Raw genomic sequence first — 22,119 nt, 5'->3', positions numbered from 1 at the left:
GTAGAGACGGGGTTTCTCCATGTTGGTCAGGCTGGTCTTGAATCCTCGACCTCAGGTGATACGCCCGCCTTGACCTCCCAAAGTGCTGGGATTACAGGCGTGAGCCACTGCGCCCGGCCTTCCCCGGGGTAATTTTTAATTTTTTTTTTGTAGAAGGGGGTCTCGCTCTGTCGCCCAGGCTGGAGTGCAGTGGCCCGATCACGGCTCACTGCAGCCTCAACCTCTTGGGCTCAAGTGATCCACCAGCCTCAGCCTCCCACGTAGCTGGGACCACAGGCTCCCTGGGCTAATTTTTAATTTTTGTAGAGGGGGGTCTCGCTCTGTCGCCCAGGCTGGAGTGCAGTGGCGCCATCACAGCTCACTGCAGCGTCGACCTCCTGGGCTCAAGTGATCCGCCAGCCTCAGCCTCCAGAGTAGCTTGGCCCACAGGGGTGCGCCACCACGCCTAGCTGACGTTTACAATTTTTTTTGTAGAGAGGGGGTCTTGCTATGTTGCCCAGGCTGGTCTCAAATGATCCCGCAGCCTCGGCTTCCCAAAGTGTCAGGCTTACAGGCGTGAGCCACTGCGCCCAACCTAAACTTAATTTTTAACCAAATGAAAATACACAAACAAACCTGGTTACTAGAGGCTGCCCTACCTATGGAGTAGCCATTCTTTATTCCTTCAAAACAAAGCACCTAATTACTAGAGAACACGTACGAAGGGTTGGCACTTCGGCGCCCGCGTATGAGAGCTCTGGCTGTACCCACAGACAGCAGAAGGCGGCTCCTCTGAAGGATGGCCGATTTACTGCTTTGGTCTGTCCCTTCCTCCTCTCGGAGGCGAGACTCTCAGGCAGGACGGCTGAGGCACGGGCACCCGCGATTTTCTTTGGCGAGGATTCCAAGGCTACCGAAACCCCGCGCCCATCCCGCCCACGTGTCTTCACAAAAACCACGCGCGGGACAAGAGCTGCCAGGGACCAGGGCCCCCAGAGCCGCTCCGCACCCACCCTGCCCGGGGCCAGGCGCCCGCGCGCGGGGGAGCTCCTCGGGGTGCAGGACGCCCGCCAGCCAGGCCAGGCCGCGCTTCTCGATGGGGTGACGGAGCTGTCTCGCTCACGTAGAGACGGTGGCACGGCCCCGTGAGCGCACCGAAAACGGAAACCGGATTGTCACCACAGGGAAACGCCGCGCCCGCCGCTGCAAGCCCGGAAGCCCCCACCCAGCCCGAGCTCACCTGGCCGCGCGGCCGCCATCTTACCCGCCCCGCCCGCCGCTCGGTCGCGATCCCGGCAGCCTCTCGGCCCGCGCGCTCGCGCTCCTTCGGCCATTTTCGCGTCTCCTGACGAAGGGGCCCGACCGCGCCGCGTTTCGGGAGCGGACGTCCGAGTCACGGCCGAGGCCCGATTAGTCCGTCCGGCACCGCTCGGGCACTTTCGGAAGGGAGGAGGTGGAGAACCGAGGTTCGGGAGCATTCGGGCTCGGGGACATTCGGCTCGTCTCGGCTTGGCCTCGGGCTGACTCGGCTCCCGCCGGCTGCGGGAACGGGCGAAACGCGCGGCACTAAGCGCTCTCTGAGAGGCAGAATTGCGCCGGGCGCCGGCGAGAATCGGCCTAGAGCCGTCCAGCCCTGTCGGCCGGGGACGACAGCCGCCTCAGCCTGTTAGACAGTGAGGAAAGCCGGGGCCGAGTCTCTCGGAAGCCCTCGTACGGACTCGGACCTATTCGGACTGATTCGGCTTCCCACTTCGGGGGAACTTCGACCCTCCTCGGTTCAGGACTCGGTTTCGGCCCGGCGGCTTCGTGCAGGTTCGGCTCTACTCGGGCAACCTCGGTTCGCCTCGGCTTCGCTCCGCGGGCGGACTCGGCTCGGCTCTGCTCGGCGGCTGGCTGCCTTTTCGGTCCCTGTTCGGACGGCGGCTTCGGGCGGCCTCGGCCCAGCTCGGGCGTCCTCTTCGGGCCCTGCTTCGGGCTCCGCAGCCGGCGCTTCGGGCGGCCCCGGACGGCGCCTTCGGGAAGGCTCGGCGGAGTCCGGATGGAGGACTCGGACTCGGCGGCAAAGCAGCTGGGCCTGGCCGAGGCGGCAGCGGTGGCGGCCGCGGCCGCTGTGGCGGCGGCGGCCGCGGCCGCGGCAGGAGGCGAGGCGGAGGAGCCGGTGCTGAGCAGGGACGAGGACTCGGAGGAGGACGCAGACTCGGAGGCGGAGCGGGAGACGCCGCGGGTCACGGCAGTGGCGGTGATGGCGGCGGAGCCCGGGCACATGGACATGGGCGCCGAGGCCCTGCCCGGCCCCGACGAGGCCGCCGCTGCCGCAGCCTTCGCAGGCAAGTGCGCCCGCCGGCCTCTCGCCTCGTCCGGTTCCCGCGCGCCTACCCCGCGCGCTTGCCCTGCACACCTGCTCCACGTGACCAGCCCGCCCCACCTGCCCTGCACACCTGCTCCACGTGACCAGCCCGCCGCACCTGCCCTGCACACCTGCCCCACGTGACCAGCCCGCCCCTCGCACCTGCCCCTCACACCTGCCCCACGTGACCAGCCCTCCCCCCCCCCCCCCCCCCCCGCCCCTCACACCTGCCCCACATAAGTGCTCCAGGTGACCAGCCTGCCCCACTTGCCACAAACACCTGTCCCAAGTGATTGGCCTGCCCTACCTGCCCCGCACACCTGCCCCACATACCTGCTCCAGGTGACCAGCCTGCCCCATCTACCCCGCACACCTGCCCCTGGTGACCTGCCCAGCCTCACCTGGCCTGGCTTTACCCTGCACACACCTGCCCCCTGCCCCCCTTTTCTTTGTGGCAGCCCTGCCTCCTACTGGTCCCCCTTGTGCAGCTCTGCCCGTGCCCTGCTTTCGTCCATCCTGGCTCCCCCCACCCACCTGTCCTGGAGAAGCCGTGGGGTGGGTGGGCACCTGTGGTCACCAGGAACCCCCCACTTCCTGAGGGCCAGTTCAGGCATGACCTGACCGCTGGGGAGCCAGGGGTGGGCAGCCTGCTGGAGGCCATGATGCCAGAGGTCAGCGTGGCTGTGTGGTGGCCCAGGGGGGCTGCAGAGCCACCTGTGCAGGCTCCTCTCCCAGTCCTCCGTCTTCCTCTTGCCTTTTTCCCTAAGGACCTGCTCCTCCTGACCCGCTTCCTGTAGGGCTCCCTTTGGGGAGGCCGCTGTGGCTTGCCAGCCCATATTTTTATATAAGCTGCTTACAGTTTCTTGCCACACAGAGCAGTCTCCTTCTCAGGCTCCAAAACGCTAGGAACCTGGGGCAGAGCTCACAGATGCCGTACGGGGCTGGTGCCGTCCAGCCACCTCCTGTGTCCCGCCTTTGTGTCAGCGGGGCATAGACTTCCCCACCCACTGGCTTCCTAACGCACTGTACTCTTCCTCACTGGAGCTCCCGAGTGTCCCCCAGGGGCTCACAGCTCAGTGTTGAGACCCTTGGGAGGAGCTTCTTGCTGCGTTGTGAGGCACTTTTCCCCTAAGGAGCTTTGCGGGTTGAGGAACTGGATCCCAGTCCTGGTGTGCTGGGTATGTCAGGGCATTGCGTGTGCTTTGGGTGCTTGTTCGGCCTGGGGGCTGCGTGGGGGCCAGCAGCAGCGTCTGGGCTGCCCTTGGTCAGCTGAGTGGCCCTTGAAGGCAAGGGGGTCACTGTTGCTTGTTTGGTTGGTTAAGAAATAAAAGTGAGGGAAGGCGTTGTGACTCTCAGGGGTTGGCGTTCATCACTAAACTCTGGTTTGACATTGGGATTTGGAGCCATGAGGTTGACTTCAGGTTTTTGTCATTTTTGCACGTATTTTTCTGAATGCATAAAAGAAAAATGATGCTGTCCATCACGATGTCAAGAGAAATATGTTGACGTGTGTTTTCTATTGAAAAATATGGTAGTTGTGTTTTGATGTGGTAAAAGCATTTCAATACTTTTTAACAATTACGAATAGCTGAAGTCAAGTGGTTTCCAGGTTTAAGTAATTCAGCAGGACACGCTCCCACCTGAGGAGCCTTTGGGCGGCTGTTCCCAGGGCTGCCGTGGGCCTGGCGTTCAGCACTCACTGTGGCCCTGCGCCTCATGCCGGGGCTTGTGGTGCTGAGAGGCGAGGATGAGTGAGCCGTGCGCCTGGTGTGGTCTGGTTGTGGAGACAGACAGCAAACATGCCTTTTTTTTTTTTTTTTTTTTTTGAGACGGAGTTTCACTGTTGTTGCCCAGGCTGGAGTGCAATGGTGTGATCTCAGCTCACTGCAACCTCCGCCTCCCGGGTTCAAGCGATTCTCCTGCCTCAGCCTCCTGAGTAGCTGGGATTACAGGCATGCGCCACCATGCCCGGCTAATTTTGTATTTTTAGTAGAGATGGGGTTTCTCTATGTTGGTCAGGCTGGTCTCGAACTCCCGACCTCAGGTGATCCACCCACCTCAGCCTCCCAAAGTGCTGGGATTACAGGTGTGAGCCACCGCGCCTGGCTGCAAACAGGCATTTTTAGGGCAGTTTGGTGAGTGCTCGGTTAATGGTATGGTCAGAACTCATTCAACCAGTATCTTTTAAACATCTGCTGTGTGCCAGAGATTGCCCTGGACACAGGACATTCTAGAACTCTGAGTGACAGAAGAGCCACTTGCTTGGCCTAGGAGCATCACAGGAAGACTTCTAAGAGGCAGAGAGGAGGGTGTGCGGGTGTTGGTGACAGAAAGTGTTTCTCTAGAAACACTCCAGCACGCAGAGGCTGGAGCTGCAGGACCTATCTGGGATGACAGGGGCAGGAGGTGGGGTGCTGCTAACCTCTGTGGTAACTGCCCTGTGTGCAGACGCTGCCGGAGGGCCTGTCTGCATGCCGGGGGGCTGAGTTCCATGTTGTAGGGGGTGCGGTGGGGTGGCACCAAGGGGCATAGGCAGGTTACATGTACTTTTTAGGAGGAAGGGGTCAGAGACCAAGGGCAATTGGCAGCGAGCATGGGGCCGAGGTCACCTGACGACGGTGGCCTGACCCCTGCGGTGGAGGAGAGGCAGGAACGGAGCTACAAGAGTAGATCCAGGAGGTGTCCTCACCTGCGGGGAGGCCGAGAGCTCCTTGTAGGTGCGGGGCACACCTGACCAGCAGAACACACAGCTGTGCCGCAGAAGGAGATAGAAGCCCTGTGGTAGTTTGGTAGAGCTGGGGCTGGCTGGGGTGTCGGGGGGGCAGGGGGGTGGGTTTGTTGTATGCATTTTTTACTGCACATAAAAGGCTTTACTGGGGAAGAATAGATTTCCTCTTTTTCCTGGAAGAGCCGAATGACTTAGACAATGGAATAGAAATGTTGGTCGAGCACGTTCATGGAAGCGTTAAGATCCTCCTGGTTACAAGGGCACGTACCTGAGGGGGAGTCACTTTGTTTGAAGCACATGAGTGAGGCTGTTCTCTTTGTCTGTTCTGGCTTTCCTTGCTTGTTACATGAGACTCCTTCTGTTGCAGAGGTGACCACAGTGACAGTGGCCAACGTGGGAGCTGCCGCAGACAATGTCTTCACCACGTCTGTGGCGAACGCGGCGTCCATCTCAGGACATGTTCTGGTAGGTGCCACGCTGGCGGCCTCGGGCTTCCCTGAGGCTCTCCCCGGGTTCAGCCTGCCGTGTGAACCTCTGCTCTGTGAGCTGGGGAGGGACGCACTGGCTTGCTCTGCTCTCAGAAGCCTTCGGACTCTGCTGCGGGTGGGAGAAATTACAGCTGAGGTAGAAGCTGCCTCAGAAGGCCAGGTGAAGAGTCGCACCTCATCAGATGGGCTTGTGGCCTGCGTCGGGCAGGGACTCCCAGCTCCCGACACAGCCCAGGCTGCCATCCGGCCACAGTTCAGCCTCTGCCCGAGGCCCGGCCCTGTCTGTGCTCCCTACTCCTATAGCTGCAGGGCCAGCTGGAAGAAGCACGGCGTTTCCCTCCCCCATATCCTGTTCTCGTAGCATTTATGGTGCAGTCTCCCACGCTCCTTCATTCTGCACACCTGACTGCCGTCTACTTAGGAAACTGCGTTTCAAATAGTGTCTGTGCCACCTTCAAAGCCCTGTTGTGATCATATTTTATCAGCTTGTTTTATGTTTTATATGTGGGGCCTTCGGCAATCTGGGGACATCTGGTCAACCAGGGCAGGCAACCTTGTTTCCAAGTGGCAGGTGCTGGGGTGGGTCCAGTCTCCAGAAAGGGGTTTTCCCTGGGACCATTGGCACCTGTTACTTGTAGTCTTTTCAGCCTTGGTCACACACCTGGGATATCATCTCCATATACCTGAAAGCAGAGTGGTTGTTTGTTTTGTTTTTGAGACGGAGTCTTGCTCTGTCACCTAGACTGGAGTGCAGTGGTGCAATCTCGGATCATTGCAACCTCTGCCTCATGAGTTCAAGCCATTCTTGTGCCTCACCCTCCTGGGATTACAGGCGTGTGCCACCATGCCAGGCTAATTTTTGTATTTTTTAGTAGAGACAGGTCACCACGTTGTCCAGGCTGGCCTCAAACTCCTGACCTCAGGTGCCCGCCTTGACCTCCCAAAGTGATGGGATTATAAGGATTACAGGTGTGAGCCACCGCACCTGGCCAGAAAGCAGAGTTATTGTTAGAATGGCAGCAAACAGAAAACTTGTGAAGGACTTCAGTAAAAACATAAGAAACTTGGAAACCCCCTTCCCGCCCCTGCCCTCCCCTCCTCTTCTCTCCCCTCCCCTCCCCTTCTTCCTTTTTGACAGAGTCTTGCTCTGTTGCCCAGACTGGAGAGCAGTGGAGTAATCTCAATTCACTGCAACCTCCACCTCCTGGGTTCGCCATGTTGTCCAGGTGGTCTCAAACTCCTGATCTCAGGTAGCTACCACCTCGGCCTCCCAATGTGCTGGGATTACAGGCATGAGCCACCGCACCCAGCCCAGAAACTTGGTTTATTTCTAGTGGGTGTGAGAACACACACAAGCTGACCCATGGCCACGTGGCGATCCGTGTTTTCAGTCAGGCTGCTCCTTCCTGGCAGCGGGGTCTGGGCCCCTCCTCATTTCCTAGGAGGGGCTGAAGCGCAAGGCACCTGCGGGTGCCTGGAACGTGCTGATGTCATGGAGTGCGGGGGTGTCCTGCAAGTGCCTGCAGAGGCTGAGGCTGGTCTTCTCCCCTCCAGGCCAGGAAGACCAGAGACTGGTGTGTTCCTGTTTGGAAACTGACAACAAAGTGGGGCACGGTCTGAAATAACTGTATGTTCCCTTCCTAAGAAAAATACTCTGTGACTCTTAAACAAACACAAGACATTCCCTTTCTCCAGTGAAGAGCTGCAGGTCTTTGGTGACTCAGGCACAGGGTAGGACCCCCTGTGTGAGGTGTTGGTCCTGGGGCCTCCGTGAGCCCAGGCGCCAGGCATGTGTGTTGGGGGGTCCCTCAACTCCATGATAAACTTCTACTCAAGTGCCCTGATTTGACAGTGACATTTTCAGATGTAGGAAACAGTTGTCGGCCGGGCGCTGTGGCTCACGCCTGTAATCCCAGCACTTTGGGAGGCCGAGGCGGGCAGATCGCGAGGTCAGAAGATCGAGACCATCCTGGCTAACACGGTGAAACCCCATCTCTACTAAAAAAAAATGCAAAAAATTAGCCGGGTGTGGTGGCGGGCGTGTGTAGTCCCAGCTACTTAGGAGGCTGAGGCAGGAGAATGGCGTGAACCCAGGAGGTGGAGCTTGCAGTGAGCTGAGATGGCGCCACTGTACTCCAACCTGGGCGACAGAGCGAGACTCCGTCTCAAAAAAAAAAAAAGAAAAAGAGAAAAAAGAAACAGTTGTCTTCTTGGTTTGCCTCAGTTGGTTTTGTATTCAGAATGAAAACCTTGGGGCACCCAGAACACTGGGTTCGGAGAGGACCCTGGAAGTCTCTGGTCTGCCCCACTGCTGGATGAACACAGCCTGCAGGCCAGAGTTTGCCGGATGACTTGGCCAAGGTGGGGTTCAAGTTTCAGCAGTGGTGTGTGGGCATGGGGACTCTGGCTGCCTGTGGCGGGGTCTGTGCAGCCTAAAGGGTGATTTTCGAAGCAGGCAGCAGTTGCAGCAGCTTCAGCCAGTGTGCAAATGTGGTTTTGAGGACCTGGTCTCCAGTCGCCATCTGTAAAGGGCTCTGGAGGGCGGTCCTGCACAAGGCCTTGTTTGTGGCGGCCAACTCGGTCTGTTGGAAACCCTTTATGAAGACGGAGACCTTGTGGGAGCTGCTCAGGTGGAAGGGAGGGTGTTTCCTGTTTGTGGAGCACCTTTCTTCCTTCCCTTGACAAATGATGGCAAGCATTTTCCTCAGCACCACACAGACTTCGGCATTGTCTGTTCTTGTTCTTGGCTCTGTTTTTAAGTCTTTGAGAGATACCTTTGGAAAAGATATGGGGTGCCTAGGTGAGCATCCCTTCCTGGTGAGAACAGCCAGAGTCCTGCTGGAGGATGGCCCAGCTGGGCTCAGTGACACGCCTGGTGTCACGCTCGGACGTGACCTGACGGAGCGGTTTTTCCTTCTAGTCTGGTAGGACGGCCCTTCAGATTGGGGACAGCCTGAACACCGAAAAAGCCACACTGATTGTCGTCCACACGGATGGGAGCATCGTGGAGACCACTGGGCTGAAGGGCCCGGCAGCTCCCCTCACCCCAGGTACAGCGGTGCCTGCACCCCAGGCCTTGGGCAAAACACGTTTCAGAATAGATAGAATTTATTTCAGAGATTTATTTACTTGTTTCTTTTTGTGGTAAAGTTGGAATATCAAATATTAATAGATTGTAAGTAGAAGCAGTGGAATTTTCCTGGCCGAGAAGAGTTTTTCCGCCATTGAAGGAGGTGGCGCTGCCTGGGGGGTGTTGTCTGAGATGAGTGCGTGCTTTGCTTTCCGGCATCCAGCCTCTCACCTTCAAACACTTTCTCTGCCCAAGGTCCTCAGTCTCCTCCAACCCCTCTGGCTCCCGGCCAAGAAAAAGGTGGAACTAAATACAACTGGGACCCTTCTGTGTACGACAGTGAGCTGCCCGTACGGTGCCGGAACATCAGCGGCACTCTGTACAAGAACAGGCTCGGCTCAGGTGAGGACTGCAGCTTCAGACTCCAAAGTCGTATTCCCCTTTGTAACCCCCCTAGGATAAATTGGGGGCTGAGAAAGATGAAAATCATGGCACCTAGAACTAGTTAAGAAGACCGGGCCGGGGCCGGGCGCAGTGGCTCACGCTTGTAATCCCAGCACTTTGGGAGGCCGAGGCGGGTGGATCACGAGGTCAGGAGATCAAGACCATAATGAAACCCCATCTCTACTAAAAATACAAAAAATTAGCCAGGCGTGGTGGCAGGCACCTGTAGTCCTAGCTACTCGGAGAGGCTGAGGTGGGAGAATGGCGTGAACCCGGGAGGCGGAGCTTGCAGTGAGCCGAGATTGGGGACAGAGCAAGATCCGTCTCAAAAAAAAAAAAAAAAAAACAGGGCCGGGGGCAGCACTTTGGGAAGCCGAGGTGGGCAGATCACGGGGTCAGGAGATCAAGACCATCCTGGCTAACATGGTGAAACCCTGTCTCTACTAAAAATACAAAAAATTAGTGGAGCATAGTGGCGGGTGCCTATGGTCCCATAGTCCCAGCTACTTAGGGGGCTGAGGCAGGAGACTGGCGTGAACCCGGAGGCAGAGTTTGCAGTGAGCCGAGACCGTGCCACTGCACTCCAGCCTGGATGACAGAGGGAGACTCTGTCTCAAAAAAAAAAAAAAAAAGAAGACAGAAGGTGCAAGTGGTGCCCAGTTCCTGTGAACTGAGCTGAGGCTTGGGAGAGGCACGGGGCAGGGCTGGGCCCGGGAACCATCTGGGGGTAAAAAGCCATCGTGACCCACGGGACAGGAGACAAGCGAGAAGAAGCGGGAGGGAGGCAGGGCTGGGACGTGTTCCTCAAGTTGCCAGGTCAGCTTGGGACTTGTAGACGAAGGCTCTGGAAGTGGGTACCAGAGGTGCTCAGTGTGGGAACTGGTTGAGCTTGCAGTGCCTGTGGACAGCTGATGAAGAGATCACTTACGGGGTCAGAGGCACAGGCTGCAAAGGCAGACCCGTGGTGGCCCTGTCAGGGCCAAGTATGCGGGTGGGTGAGATCACACAAGCCGCTGGGGTGCTGGTGCTGGTGGAGCGGCTAAGGAGGTGCCAGGAGGGAGGCGATAGCAGAGGCGACGTTCCCACCTGCCGTCATCGTGACTGCTGCCCTTCCTTGCAGGCGGCCGAGGACGGTGCATCAAGCAGGGGGAGAACTGGTACAGTCCCACCGAGTTTGAGGCCATGGCAGGAAGAGCCAGCAGTAAGGACTGGAAAAGAAGCATTCGCTACGCGGGCCGACCCTTGCAGTGCCTCATCCAGGTATTGTCCGCGCCCTCATCTGTGCTCAGCACACAGCTCAGACGTGGGGCCCTCTGAGGCGGCCCAGCCAGAGGGAGGGCACAGACCACGGGGTCAGACAAATGGGATTTGCAGCCTCCACCTGCTGTCTGTGTGGCCTTGGGTGAGTGATTTACCCTCTCGTATTTCAGTTTCTGGATCTTTCACATGGGGATGACGATGATTGTGACCCTGTGAGGACTGTTGGGAGAAGTGCATGAGGTCACAGCTCCTGGCACAGAATAGCTGCAGAAAGGGGGCGTGTCAAGTACACAAAAAATGAAAACAGTGGAAGTTAAGATAATCGCTTCTGTTTGAATGCATGTGACCCTTTCAAAGTCACCTAACTTCTCATCAGTCTACTAAGAAAAGAGGACTTCTAATTCCTATTGCAGTTTAGCTCCTTGGGTGTTATTAAGGAAGCAGTTCCTGTAGAGTCTTTTGCAAATCTTGAAAGGAAAGAGGTAGGTCCTGCCGCCAGTAATGGCATTGTGAAAAGGAGAAGGCTCTGGAAATTACTCTTTTTGTTTTGTTTTGTTTTGTTTTTTGAGACAGAGTCTCACCCTGTTGCCCAGGCTGGAGTGCAGTGGCTTGATCTTGGCTCACTGCAACCTCCGCTTCCCAGGCTCAGATGATTGTCCCGCCTCAGCCTCCTGAGTAGCTGGGATTACAGGTGCCTGCCACCACGCCTGGCTTTTTTTTTTTTTTTTTTTTTCAGTAGAGATGGGGTTTTACCGTGTTGGCCAGGCTGGTCTTGAAGTCCTGACCTCAGGTGATCTGCCTGCCTCGGCCTCCCAAAGTGCTGGGATTACAGGTGTGAGCCACAGTACCCGGCCTATTTTTTTTGTATTTTTTCATAGGGACGGGGTTTCCCCAGGCTGGCCAGGCTGGTCTCGAACTCCCGACCTCAAGTGAGCCACCTGCCTCACCTCTCAAAGTGCTGGGATTACAGGCGTGAGCCACAATACCTGGCCTACTTTTTGTATTTTAATGGAGACCAACCATGTTGGTCAGGTTGGTCTTGAACTCCTGACCCTGAGTGAGCCACCCCCCCCTCGGCCTCCCAAAGTGCTGGGATTACAGGCGTGAGCCACCACACCTGGCCTGGGCATTACCTGATTTCTCATAATTTTTTTTTTTTTTTTTTTTTTTTTTTTTGAGGCAAAGGCCTCCCTCTGTTGCCCAGGCTGGAGTGCAGTGGTGCGATCTCAGCTCAATGTAACCTCTGCCTCCCTGGTTCAAGCGATCCTCCTGCCTGAGCCTCCCAGGTAGCTGGGACTATGGGCATGCGCCACCACGCCAGCTAGTTTTTGTATTTTTAGTAGACATGAGGTTTCACCATGTTGGCCAGGCCGGTCTCTAGCTCCTGAGCTCAGGTGGTCTGCCTGCCTCGGCCTCTCAAAGTCCTGGGATTACAGGCATGAGCCACCATGCCCGGCCCTGATTTTGCAGAATTTTTATCTTTATGAGGTTGGGCACGGTGGCTTACGCTTGTAATCCCAGCACTTCGAGAGGCCGAGGCGGGCAGATTGCTTGAGGCCAGGAGTTCGAGACCAGCCTGGTCAACATGGCAAAACCTGTCTTTACTAAAGAGACAAAAATTAGCTGGATGTGGTGGTGCAAGCCTATAATCCCAGCTTCTTGGGAGGCTGAGGCACAAGAATTGCTTGCGCCGGGGAGGCAGAGGTTGCACTGAGCCGAGAATGTGCCACTGCACTCCAGCCTGGGCAACCCAACAAGACTTCAGCCTCAAAAAAAAAAAAAAAAAGAATTTTTATATTTATGAATGGCAGGTAAGTGGTAGAAGTGGTTGAAATCTTCTGTTATTGAATGATACACATTTAGGGGCTAACTTTCTAATGCGTGGTGGTTCTTTTTACATCTCAGGATGGGATCTTAAACCCTCATGCTGCCTCTTGCACCTGTGCTGCCTGCTGCGACGACATGACCTTAGTAAGTTGCCAGCGTGTCTGGAGCAGGAGCACTTGGTGGGGCTGGGGGTGGCTGAAAGGGTCCCACAGCGCTTAGCCTCTTGGCTGTTTCCCTCCTGCCCTCTGCCTTGGAGAGAGACACTGTCCTCACTTCTGGGTTGTTCTGTCCCCTGCTCCCTGACACACCACGATGAATCCTGATGTCTCGATGGGGGACACGTGGTTGGCCCCCAAGATGTTGCTCAAAGAACATTTATGGAAACCTTAAATAATGAAAAGCAGTTATAATGTCACCGCCTTAACTCTAAAACTAAACATACACACTTTTCCTTGTATGCGTGCCATTTTATATTGTGCATTTTGTAACATGTCAGAAAAATGCTATCGTAAACTTATTCATGTATAGAGCTTTTAACGTCTTTTTGACGTATTTCCTTATTCTAAATTCTTAACTACTTCACAAAGACCCAAAATAATTTTTTTCTTTCTTTCTTTTTTTTTTTGAGACGAAGTCTCACTCTGTTGCCCACACTGGAGTGCAGTGGCACGGTCTCGGCTCACTGCAACGTCCGCCTCCCGGATTCAAGCAATTCTCCTGCCTCAGCCTCCCGAGTAGCTGAGATTACAGGCGTGCACCACAATGCCCGGCTAATTTTTGTATTTTTAGTAGAGATGGGGTTTTGCCACGTTGGTCAGGCTGGTCTCAAATTCCTGACCCACGTGATCCGTCCGCCTTGGCCTTCCAAAGTGTTGACATTACAGGCGTGAGCCACTGCACCTCAAAAAAAAGAACATAGAGAGACCTACCATGTTCTCGGGGTGAAACACTAAACATCCTAAAATTGTGTAGTTCATAAATAGATTTCATGTGATTCTAGTGGAAAAAACAATTTTGTGAACGTAAAATAATTTTGAAGTTGATTGGGAAAAGCCAGTAGGTGGGACTCTTAGAGACGCTGCAGGAGTAAAGGAGCCGGGAGGAGGCGTCGGTCCCACTGGCGTTGAGCCTGCGGGTAGATCATTTGCAGGGGCTCCAACACTGAAGTACTTAGATGTCAGTCTAGGAAATCATGTACAGGGTTTGTACGTGGAAGATACTGAAGAAAATGCTGAAGAAAGACACCAGAGAAGATTGAAATATGTCAAAAGACATCTTGTGCCCGTGGATTAGAAGACTCAGTATAGTAAAGATGTGACTTTTTCTCAAGTTGATTCATAGGTTTAACACAGTTACTATCAAAATGCCAGCAGGAGGCCGGGCGCGGTGGCTCACGCTTGTAATCCCAGCACTTTGGGAGGCCGAGGCGGGCGGATCATGAGGTCAGGAGATTGAGACCATGGTGAAACCCCATCTCTACTAAAAATACAAAAAATTAGCCAGGCGTGGTGGCGGGCGCCTGTAGTCCCAGCTACTCGGAGAGGCTGAGGCAGGAGAATGGCGTGAACCCGGGAGGCGGAGCTTACAGTGAGCCGAGATTGCGCCACTGCACTCCAGCCTGGGCGACAGAGCAAGACTCCATCTCAAAAAAAACAAAACAAAACAAAACAAAAAATGCCAGCAGGATTATTTTTAGATGCAGACAAGCTGATTCTAAAATTTGCATAAAAAGGTAAAGGAAATAAAAAAGCCAAACCAGTTTTGAAATAAAAGTTTAAAATGGGTGGAATCACGTCGCGGGGTCTTAAGACTTACTAGGCTGTGACAGTAATCAAGACAGTGTGGCACTGGCAGAGGGAGAGACCCCAGGGTCTGGGTCAGACTAGAGCGTCGTGGTAGAGTCCAGCAAACGGCCTTGGAGCGACTGGACGTTCGTTGGCAGAGACAGAGGATGACCTAAACTTCACACTTGGTAGAAAAATGAATTCAAAACGCATCATCGATCTAAAGTGAAAGGTAAAACTATAACATTTTTAGGAGAAAACACATTGGAAAATCTTCCTGACCTGGAGTTAGAACTAGGATTTCTTGGATTGGACTTTATCAAATTTTAAAACTTTTGGCTTCCACTTGGAGAATGGTGGTGTGATGAGCTCAGTGGACCAACTCTCCAGAGAAATAACTAGTGAAAATTGTGAAAAAATAACCCCTTAAGGTCTCCAGAAATTGTCCTGGGGGCACACAGCAAATAAAGAAACATCCAAGAAAACGTAGTCAGTCTTGGAAAGAGCAGTGAGGATTGTGACATTTGAGCTACAGCCAGCTCCTTCCCTCCCTTTCTGCCCCCAGCTCCCTATGGAGGAGGCTCCATTCTGGATGGTTGTGACCAAGAAAACAGGGTTCCCACTCCTTGCAGCTCCCGGGCAAGGGATATGGTATCTCACTGGGAGGGGCAGGCCACCAGCATTTCTCAACCCCTTCAGCTCTAAGTTGCAGTACATTCCTGGGAAGTGTGACTGAAAATCTCTTCAATCAGCCCCGCTCAGAGGGCAGAGGCTTTACCCAGGCGTGGGAGGCCAAGCATAGGGAGGCCCCAATTTCCCTCAACCCAGATTACCCATAGGGTGGAGCATCCATGCAGTGAGAGGCTGCTGCCCCCACACAGAGCCCGGCTGATGCAACAGAATTCCCTCTGATAGACTCAGGCACTGTTCCCGCCTCTAGGTCTATAGTAGGGGCTCAGACATTCAGCCCAAAAGAGAGAGAGGCCATAAGAACAGAGAGCTCCAAAGACCCTCTGGGAGGAACTGACTTGATTTGAGACAGTGTGGGGATGTTCAAGCCTAAAAGTGCCCTGGAAAACAGTGGACATTTTGGTGGTAAGCAGTTAAGAGGAGGCCGGCAGTTCCATTAGAGCAAGAAACTAAACTGTAGGTCAGCAAGTTCACCAGAGAGGCCTGGAAAGCCACAGCTAAGAACCCACCTGGGAAACCGACCTTCGAGATCTAACCTCTCGGTAAAGAAGCCCTAATTTAATTGGCTCAGACAGCGGAGCAATGTGTGCCCCAGGGCATTGTTGAAAGTGATGGAGCAGGCCGCTGGCAGTTAGTTGATTCTGACACTTGACTAAACCAACAGCTTAACAGAGATCAGGGAGAGAGACAGCCAAAACCTCCACCACCAAAGGTGACTGCACCCTACCCAGGGCCGAGCCCTCAGAGGAGCAGCAGCCAAGGCTGCCCCCGGAGAACTGGCTCAGTAAAACCGTCCAGCCCCGTCCCTGAATAACAAACAAGCTGACGGCAGCAAGGAGCCTGGAGAAAGGAGAACTGCTTTCCACTGTTGCTACAGTGTATCACCTGCGGTGTCTGATTCTTAACAAAAGATGATAAGACATGCAAAGAGCCTTGAACCATACACAGGAAGAACGCAGGCAACAGAAATTGTCTGGGGAGGCCCGGATGTTGAGTTTAACAGGAAAAAGCTTTAAAATAACCATCCTCAGTCTGTTCAGAGGACTAAAGGAAACCACAGCTAGAGATTGCATGGAAGGTCTGAAGACACTGTCTCCTCACTGGAGAATGTCAATGAAGAGACATAAATTACTAAAAAAAGTCGGCCGGGCACGGGGTCTCACGCCTGTAATCCCAGCACTGGGAGGCCGAGGCAGGCAGATCAGGAGGTCAGGAGATCGAGACCATCCTGGCTAACACGGTGAAACCCCGTCTGTACTAAAAATACAAAAAATTAGCCAGGCTTGGTGGCGGGCGCCTGTAGTCCCAGCTACTCGGGAGGTTGAAGCAGGAGAATAGCGTGAACCCGGGAGGCAGAGCTTGCAGTGAGCCCAGATTGTGCCATTGCACTCCAGCCTGGGTGACAGAGTGAGACTCCGTCTGGGAAAAAAAAAAAAAAAAGTCAAATGGAAATTGTAGACTTGAAGAATAACTGAATGAAAACTTCACTAGAGAGTCTCAACAGGTTTGAACTGGCAGAAGCAACGTTGTGAGTGTGTGTCCGGCAGCATTGTGTGGTGCTGGGCTTGCGAGGGTCTCCGATCGGAGGCGGGAGTGTCCCAGGCCCAGCTGCGTGAGGGTTTGGCCTCTTCCATGGGGAGATCTTTGGTGACTTTTACCGTTTTCTTCTTTAATTGCTCCCGTGCCTCCTCCTGTCTGGTGTGGTGCTGCTGAAGCTATGCCCTTGTGCTGCCAACTTTCTCCTCTGTGGCTTCTTCTCATTCCTCCCTTGCTTGACCCCCATCTATTTTCTGTCTTTTAGGAATTCCTGGCCTTTTTTTTTGTTTTTTGAGACGGAGTCTCGCTGTCGCCCTGGCTGGAGTGCAGTGGCGCAATGTCGGCTCACTACATGCTCTGCCTCCCTGGTTCACGCCATTCTCCTGCCTCAGCCTCCTGAGTAGCTGGGACTACAGGCACCTGCCACCACGCCCGGCTAATTTTTTGTATTTTTAGTAGAGACAGGGTTTCACCGTGTTAGCCAGGATGATCTTGAGCTCCTGACCTCGTGATCCGCCCACCTCAGCCTCCCAAAGTGCTAGGATTACAGGTGTGAGCCACCGCACCCAGCCTCGTATGTTCAGGTATCCTTTCTGTCATTTTAAGGGATTTGGGGCCTAAAGAGGTGGGATTTTGGCTGGGTGCGGTGGCTCACACCTGTAATCCCAGCACTTTTAGAGGCTGAGGCTGGAGGATCACCTGAGGTTGGGAGTTCGAGATCAGCCTGACCGACATGGAGAAACCCCGTCTCTACTAAAAATACAAAAATTAGCCAGGCGTGGTGGTGCGCATCTGTAATCCCAGCTACTCAGGAGGCTGTGGCAGGAGAATCACTTGAACCTCGGAGGCGGAGGTTGCAGTGAGTGGAGATAGTGCCACTGCACTCCAGCCTGGGCAACAGAGTGAGACTCTTATGTCTCAAAAAAAAAAAAAAAAGAAAATTAGCTGGGTTTGGTAACACATGCCTGTAATCACAGCTACTGAGGAGGCTAAGGCAGGAGAATCACTTGAACCCGGGAGGCGGAGGTTGCAGTAAGCCGAGATCGCACCACTGCACTCCCGCGTGGGCAACTAGAGTGAAACTCCGTCTCAAAAAAGAAAAAGAGGTGGGATTTTTAGGGGCGCTTACCATCTTAATGTGGTCTCACCGTGTGACTCACACACCCCGCAGTGCCACCACTTAAGGAGGAATTGCGAGCGCAGCACAGCTGTTGCACACATGAACGTGGTGGCTTCTCTCCTTTCTCCCCCAGAGTGGCCCAGTCAGGCTTTTTGTGCCTTACAAAAGGCGCAAGAAGGAGAATGAACTGCCCACAACTCCCGTGAAGAAGGATTCCCCCAAGAACATCACGTTGCTTCCAGCCACCGCGGCTACCACCTGTGAGTTTGAGAAAACACAGCTCTAGTTTACTGAGGGGACCCGAGTGCGTTGCCTTCTCTCATCACCACTCCCACAGCCACTGTGGGATTCTCGTTTCTAAAGCACATTGTGTGGCTGGAGGGATGCCAACGCCTTCATGCACCTTTGCAGTGCGGCCCCTGAGTGGGAAGGGCTGTCCCAGTGCCCAGCTCAGTCTTGCTTCCCTGGGACCCAGGCACTGTCGGCCTTGTCCTGGGCTGTTTCCCAGTGTGAGTGAGCATGGCCGAGTGCCCAGCACGCGCTCAGGAGACGTTTCCTGACGGGCGTCCTTGGTGAGGGATTCTCAGTGCGCTGGACGAGGGCTGCAGAGAGCTCTGTGGGTCTTTCTCTGTGGCCGGGCTGGAGGGCAGCGTCAGGATCCCGGCTCGCTGCAGCCTCGGCCTCCCAAGCTCAGGCACTCCTCCCACCTCAGCCTCCCAAGTAGCTGGGACCACAGGCACGTGCCACCATGGCCAGCTAATGTTTTTATTTTTTTGTACAGACAGGGTTTAAATGGGGAGAGGTGGCAATAGGAGAAAATGTCTTTGTAATAGGCTTTTGTTAACTAACATAAGTCTGGGTTTTTGCATTTATAGAGCAAGGTCTTTCTAAAACACCCTGTCGGCTCCTTCCTGAGGCCCTGGGTGGTGGGTGCAGGAAGAGTCTCACAGCAGCAGTCTCCAGATCTGTCGCCAGGATTTGTTTTTGAGCTGGAGAGGCAGCCTTGCTGTGGGACGCGGCTGCTTTTTACCTTCAGCTTGGATTAAAGATGTTTTCTTAATTCGAACCACAAAGTACTTAAAAATCATTGAAAGTTTTATTTTGTGTTTGTTTTTTGGCTGGGCAGCACGTTTCCGTGGTTCACAGTTTAAACAATGAACAGTTGGTGGTGGCAAGTTGCCATCCTGGCCGTCCTGGTTTTCTCCTGTGAGGTCTCCTCCAAGATCTGGGATTTCCCCTGTGTCCTTTCCTTCACATGGGAGGGTACGGTTACCGTTGCCTGCACTTCAGCCCAGGCCCCCACAAGGATTGGTGCCCGCGGGTGGCACAGGACCTGTGTGCCGTGGGCGCCACTGCCTGGCCATGTGAAATGTGCTTCTGCCTTTCCAGTCACCGTGACCCCCTCGGGACAGATCACGACCTCGGGGGCACTGACCTTTGACCGAGCATCCACGGTAGAGGCCACTGCTGTCATATCAGAGAGTCCGGCCCAGGGCGACGTCTTCACAGGAGCCACGGGTGAGCTGCTCCAGTGCCTGCCTGACACGTCCTCGGTATATCCTTGACTATGACATCACTTCCCCGACACCACATTGGGCTGCGTAGGCTGCTGGGTACCTCGAGCGGGGCCTTGAACCAGGCGTTTGTTGGTGGGGACAGCGTGGGAGCCACGTCAGGTGGGCGGTGCAGTGTGGATAGGGTTGGCGTGTGGCAGTGGGTTACTTGTGACAGATGCCAGAGCCGGTAAAGCTGAAAATACTCTGTCTGCCGGCTCCTGCTTTTGACTGCAGTTGTGCAACAGAAATGCGGCCTAGCCGGATGTGTGCTGGAGAATATTCTAGTAGCCACACTGAGGAAAATAAAGGAAAGAGCTAGAACTGATTTTTTTTTTTTTTTTTTTTTTGAGGTGGAGTCTCGCTCCATCCCCCAGGCTGGAATGCAGTGGCGCCATCTCAGCTCACTGCAAGCTCCGCCTCCCGGGTTGACACCATTCTCCTGCTGCAGCCTCCCAAGTAGCTGGGACTACAGGTGCCCGCCACCACGCCCGGCTACTTTTTTTTTTTGTATTTTTAGTAGAGACGGGGTTTCACTATGTTAGCCAGGATGGTCTTGATCTCCTGACCTCGTGATCCGCCAATCTCGGCCTCCCAAAGTGCTGGGATTATAGGCGTGAGCCACCGCGCCTGGCCTGATTTTTATAATCTATTTTATTTCACCTGATACAACCCCAATCCTATTATGTCAGCAATTCAGGCTTACCACATTTCAGGGGCTCAGTAGTCACGTGTGGCCATAAGCTACTATGTGTACTGAATGGCGCAGCCATAGAGCGTGATCTTTAGAGTCTGCTGTGCAGACAACTGTCCCGAGGCTCCCTGTCCCTTTTCTCCCCAACAGTCCAAGAGGCCAGCGTGCAGCCCCCATGCAGGGCCAGCCACCCTGAGCCTCACTACCCCGGCTATCAGGACAGCTGCCAGATCGCACCGTTTCCAGAAGCTGCGTTGCCAACATCACATCCCAAAATAGGTAGGTTTGAAAGAATTCACATATGTACAGGTTATTGTCCTCAGAATTGCTTTACCTATGAAAGAATTTCTAAGTGAAATGGGATTCGTTTTGTTTTGTTTTGTTGTTGATGATGCATTAGATCAGTGGCTGGCAAAGTGTGGCCCACTGCCTATGTTTGTAAATAAAGTTTTACTGACACACAGCCATGTCCGTTCATGTGTGTGCTGTGGAAGTTGCTTTTGGTACAACAGCAGGGCAAGCCCCTAGAAACCAATTGGCCCGTGAAGTCTGAAGTTCTTTCTGGTGAGTTTGCTGTTGTCCCCTTGAGGGTAGACACTCCCCAGTGGCAGGTCTTGGTCTCTCCAGAGCTGGCATAGACATTCGGTATCTGCTGAAAGAAAGAAAAAATAAGGCCTAAATGTGGCCTAAATCTTTAAAATGATGATACACTGTAAATGCATTCTAACTTTGATTTTTCGTTTAACTGCACTTTTATTTTTTTTTGAGATGGAGTCTCGCTCTGTTGCCCAGGCTGGGGTGCAGTGGCACAATCTTGGCTCGCTGCAACCTCTGCTTGGTTCAAGTGATTCTCCTGCCTCAGCCTCCCAAGTAGCTGAGATTACAGGTCTCGAACTCCTGACCTCAAGTGATCCATCCACCCCAGCCTCCCAAAGTGCTGGGATTACAGGTGTGAGCCACCACATGCAGCCAAGATTTCTGTATAATTATACGTTTTTTTTTTTTTTTTGAGACAGAGTGTCACTCTGTTGCCCAGGCTGGAGTGCAGTGGAGCAATCTCAGTTCACTGCAACCTCTGCCTGCCAGGTTCAAGCAATTCTCCTGCCTCAGCCTCCTGAGTAGCTGGGACTACAGGTGCACGCCACCATGCCCAGCTAATTTTTTTTTTTTTTGTATTTTTAGTAGAGACAGGGTTTCACCATACTGGTCAGGCTGGTCTCGAACTCCTGACCTCATGATCCACCTGCCTCAGCCTCCCAAAGTGTTGGGATTACAGGCGTGAGCCATCGCGCCCAGCCATAATTATACTTTTTTAAAGGGTGCATATGATCAATACATGATTGATTGAACCCTCCCCTGCTGATGGCAAATGCATGTTTTCCATTTTTCAGTATCACAGACAGTGCAAGAAACTTGTTCATGAAAAACTTACCTTTTCATCTTCATTTGCTTGTTTCATTATTCTCTCTTTTGCCTGTCTAAACTCTTTCCATCTTTAAAGCTTACCTCAGGGCTGAGCCTGGTGGCTCATCCTTTTTTTTTTTTTTTTTGAGATGGAGTCTTGATCTGTTGCCCAGGCTGGAGTGCAGACTACAGGCACGCTCCACCATGCCCGGCTAATTTTTGTATTTTTAGTAGAGATGGGGTTTCACCACTTTGGCCAGGATGGTCTTGATCTCTTGACCTTGTGATCTGCCTGCTTTGGCCTCCCAAAGTGCTTGGATTACAGGCGTGTGGCTCACCCGTTTAATCCCAGCACTTTAGGAGGCCGAGGCCAGGAGTTTGAGACCAGCCTGGGCAACATAAGGAGACCCCATCTCTATTAACTGGAGGAAAAAAAAAAAGTGTGGGGTGGGTGTTGGTGAAGCATTTATACCAAGAAATCAGCAAATGCTTGAAATCAGAGCTTTTTCTCCAGGAGGGCTGGGGTTCGCATCGACCGCTCGCCCATGGTGCAAGGTGTGCATGTGTCTCCTGGATCTCTGTCCCCAGGTGCCCTTAGTGGGCAGAAGTCAGAAACGTTCTCATGTGTACGTGTGCATGTTTGTGCTCCAAATCTGTGTGTGTTGAAAGCCATGAGCTTGCCCCAGTGTTTCTAGTTCCATTGTGGAACCTCAGGGTTTGTTCTAGTTCCTTTGTAACTTTCTTCTCCAATTGTAAGAAACCCCGCTGGGCGTGGTGGCTCACGCCTGTAATCCCAGCACTTTGGGAGGCCGAGGCAGGCGGATCACCTGAGGTCAGGAGTTCGAGACCAGCCTGACCAACGTGGAGAAACCCCATCTCTACTAAAAATACAAAATTAGCCGGGCCTGGTGGCAGATGCCTGTAATCCCAGCTACTCGGGAGGCTGAGGCAGGCGAATCGCTTGAACCCAGGAGGGCAGTGAGCCAAGATGATGCCGCTGCCCTCCAGCCTGGGCGACACAGCGAGACTCTGATTTAGCCACTTCCCGCCCCGGTCATTGTCCGCGGCGCTGATTCTGTGAACATTTCCGGGTCCAGCAGCTGCATTCAGATGAGTTTTACAACGTGGAGCTGGGTGGGTGGAGCTGGGTGGGTGGAGCGGGAAGTGATGAGACATCCTCCCGCCTCTGTTGCCT

General features: G+C 54.0%; 2 protein-coding genes across 2 annotated transcripts in view; one reads left to right on the top strand and one right to left on the bottom strand.

Moving 5' to 3' along the window:
• Positions 1-1,313, bottom strand: part of TMEM80 (transmembrane protein 80) — a 13,174-nt gene extending 11,861 nt beyond the window's left edge. Inside the window, exon 1 of the mRNA XM_032149302.2 lies at positions 1,220-1,313. Within this exon, the coding sequence (XP_032005193.2) occupies positions 1,220-1,313 (94 nt within the window). The remainder of the gene's footprint in view (positions 1-1,219) is intronic.
• A 689-nt stretch (positions 1,314-2,002) lies between these two features.
• On the top strand, positions 2,003-20,158 carry DEAF1 (DEAF1 transcription factor). Its single transcript, XM_058438131.1, has 10 exons — positions 2,003-2,306; positions 5,422-5,519; positions 8,463-8,592; positions 8,868-9,014; positions 10,177-10,316; positions 12,222-12,287; positions 17,407-17,533; positions 18,663-18,791; positions 19,671-19,799; positions 20,148-20,158. The coding sequence occupies exons 1-10, from the start codon at positions 2,018-2,020 to the stop codon at positions 20,156-20,158; spliced, it is 1,266 nt and encodes a 421-aa protein (XP_058294114.1). The 5' UTR covers positions 2,003-2,017.
• The last annotated feature ends 1,961 nt before the right edge of the window (positions 20,159-22,119 follow it).

The sequence above is a fragment of the Hylobates moloch genome, unplaced genomic scaffold (genome assembly GCF_009828535.3).
Source record: "Hylobates moloch isolate HMO894 unplaced genomic scaffold, HMol_V3 SCAFFOLD_4, whole genome shotgun sequence".
Lineage (NCBI taxonomy): Eukaryota > Metazoa > Chordata > Mammalia > Primates > Hylobatidae > Hylobates > Hylobates moloch.
The sequence above is the reverse complement of the archived record's forward strand: the minus strand, read 5'-3'. Positions and strand labels throughout refer to the sequence as shown.

What these genes read in the sequence shown, in the direction of transcription:
- DEAF1 (XM_058438131.1), top strand. Translation starts at nt 2,018, where the DNA reads ATGGAGGACTCGGACTCGGCGGCAAAGCAGCTGGGCCTGGCCGAGGCG. An exon ending in CGCTGCCGCAGCCTTCGCAG is followed by an intron (nt 2,307 to 5,421) that starts GCAAGTGCGCCC and finishes CTTCTGTTGCAG; the next exon opens with AGGTGACCACAGTGACAGTG. An exon ending in AGCCACCGCGGCTACCACCT is followed by an intron (nt 17,534 to 18,662) that starts GTGAGTTTGAGA and finishes CTGCCTTTCCAG; the next exon opens with TCACCGTGACCCCCTCGGGA.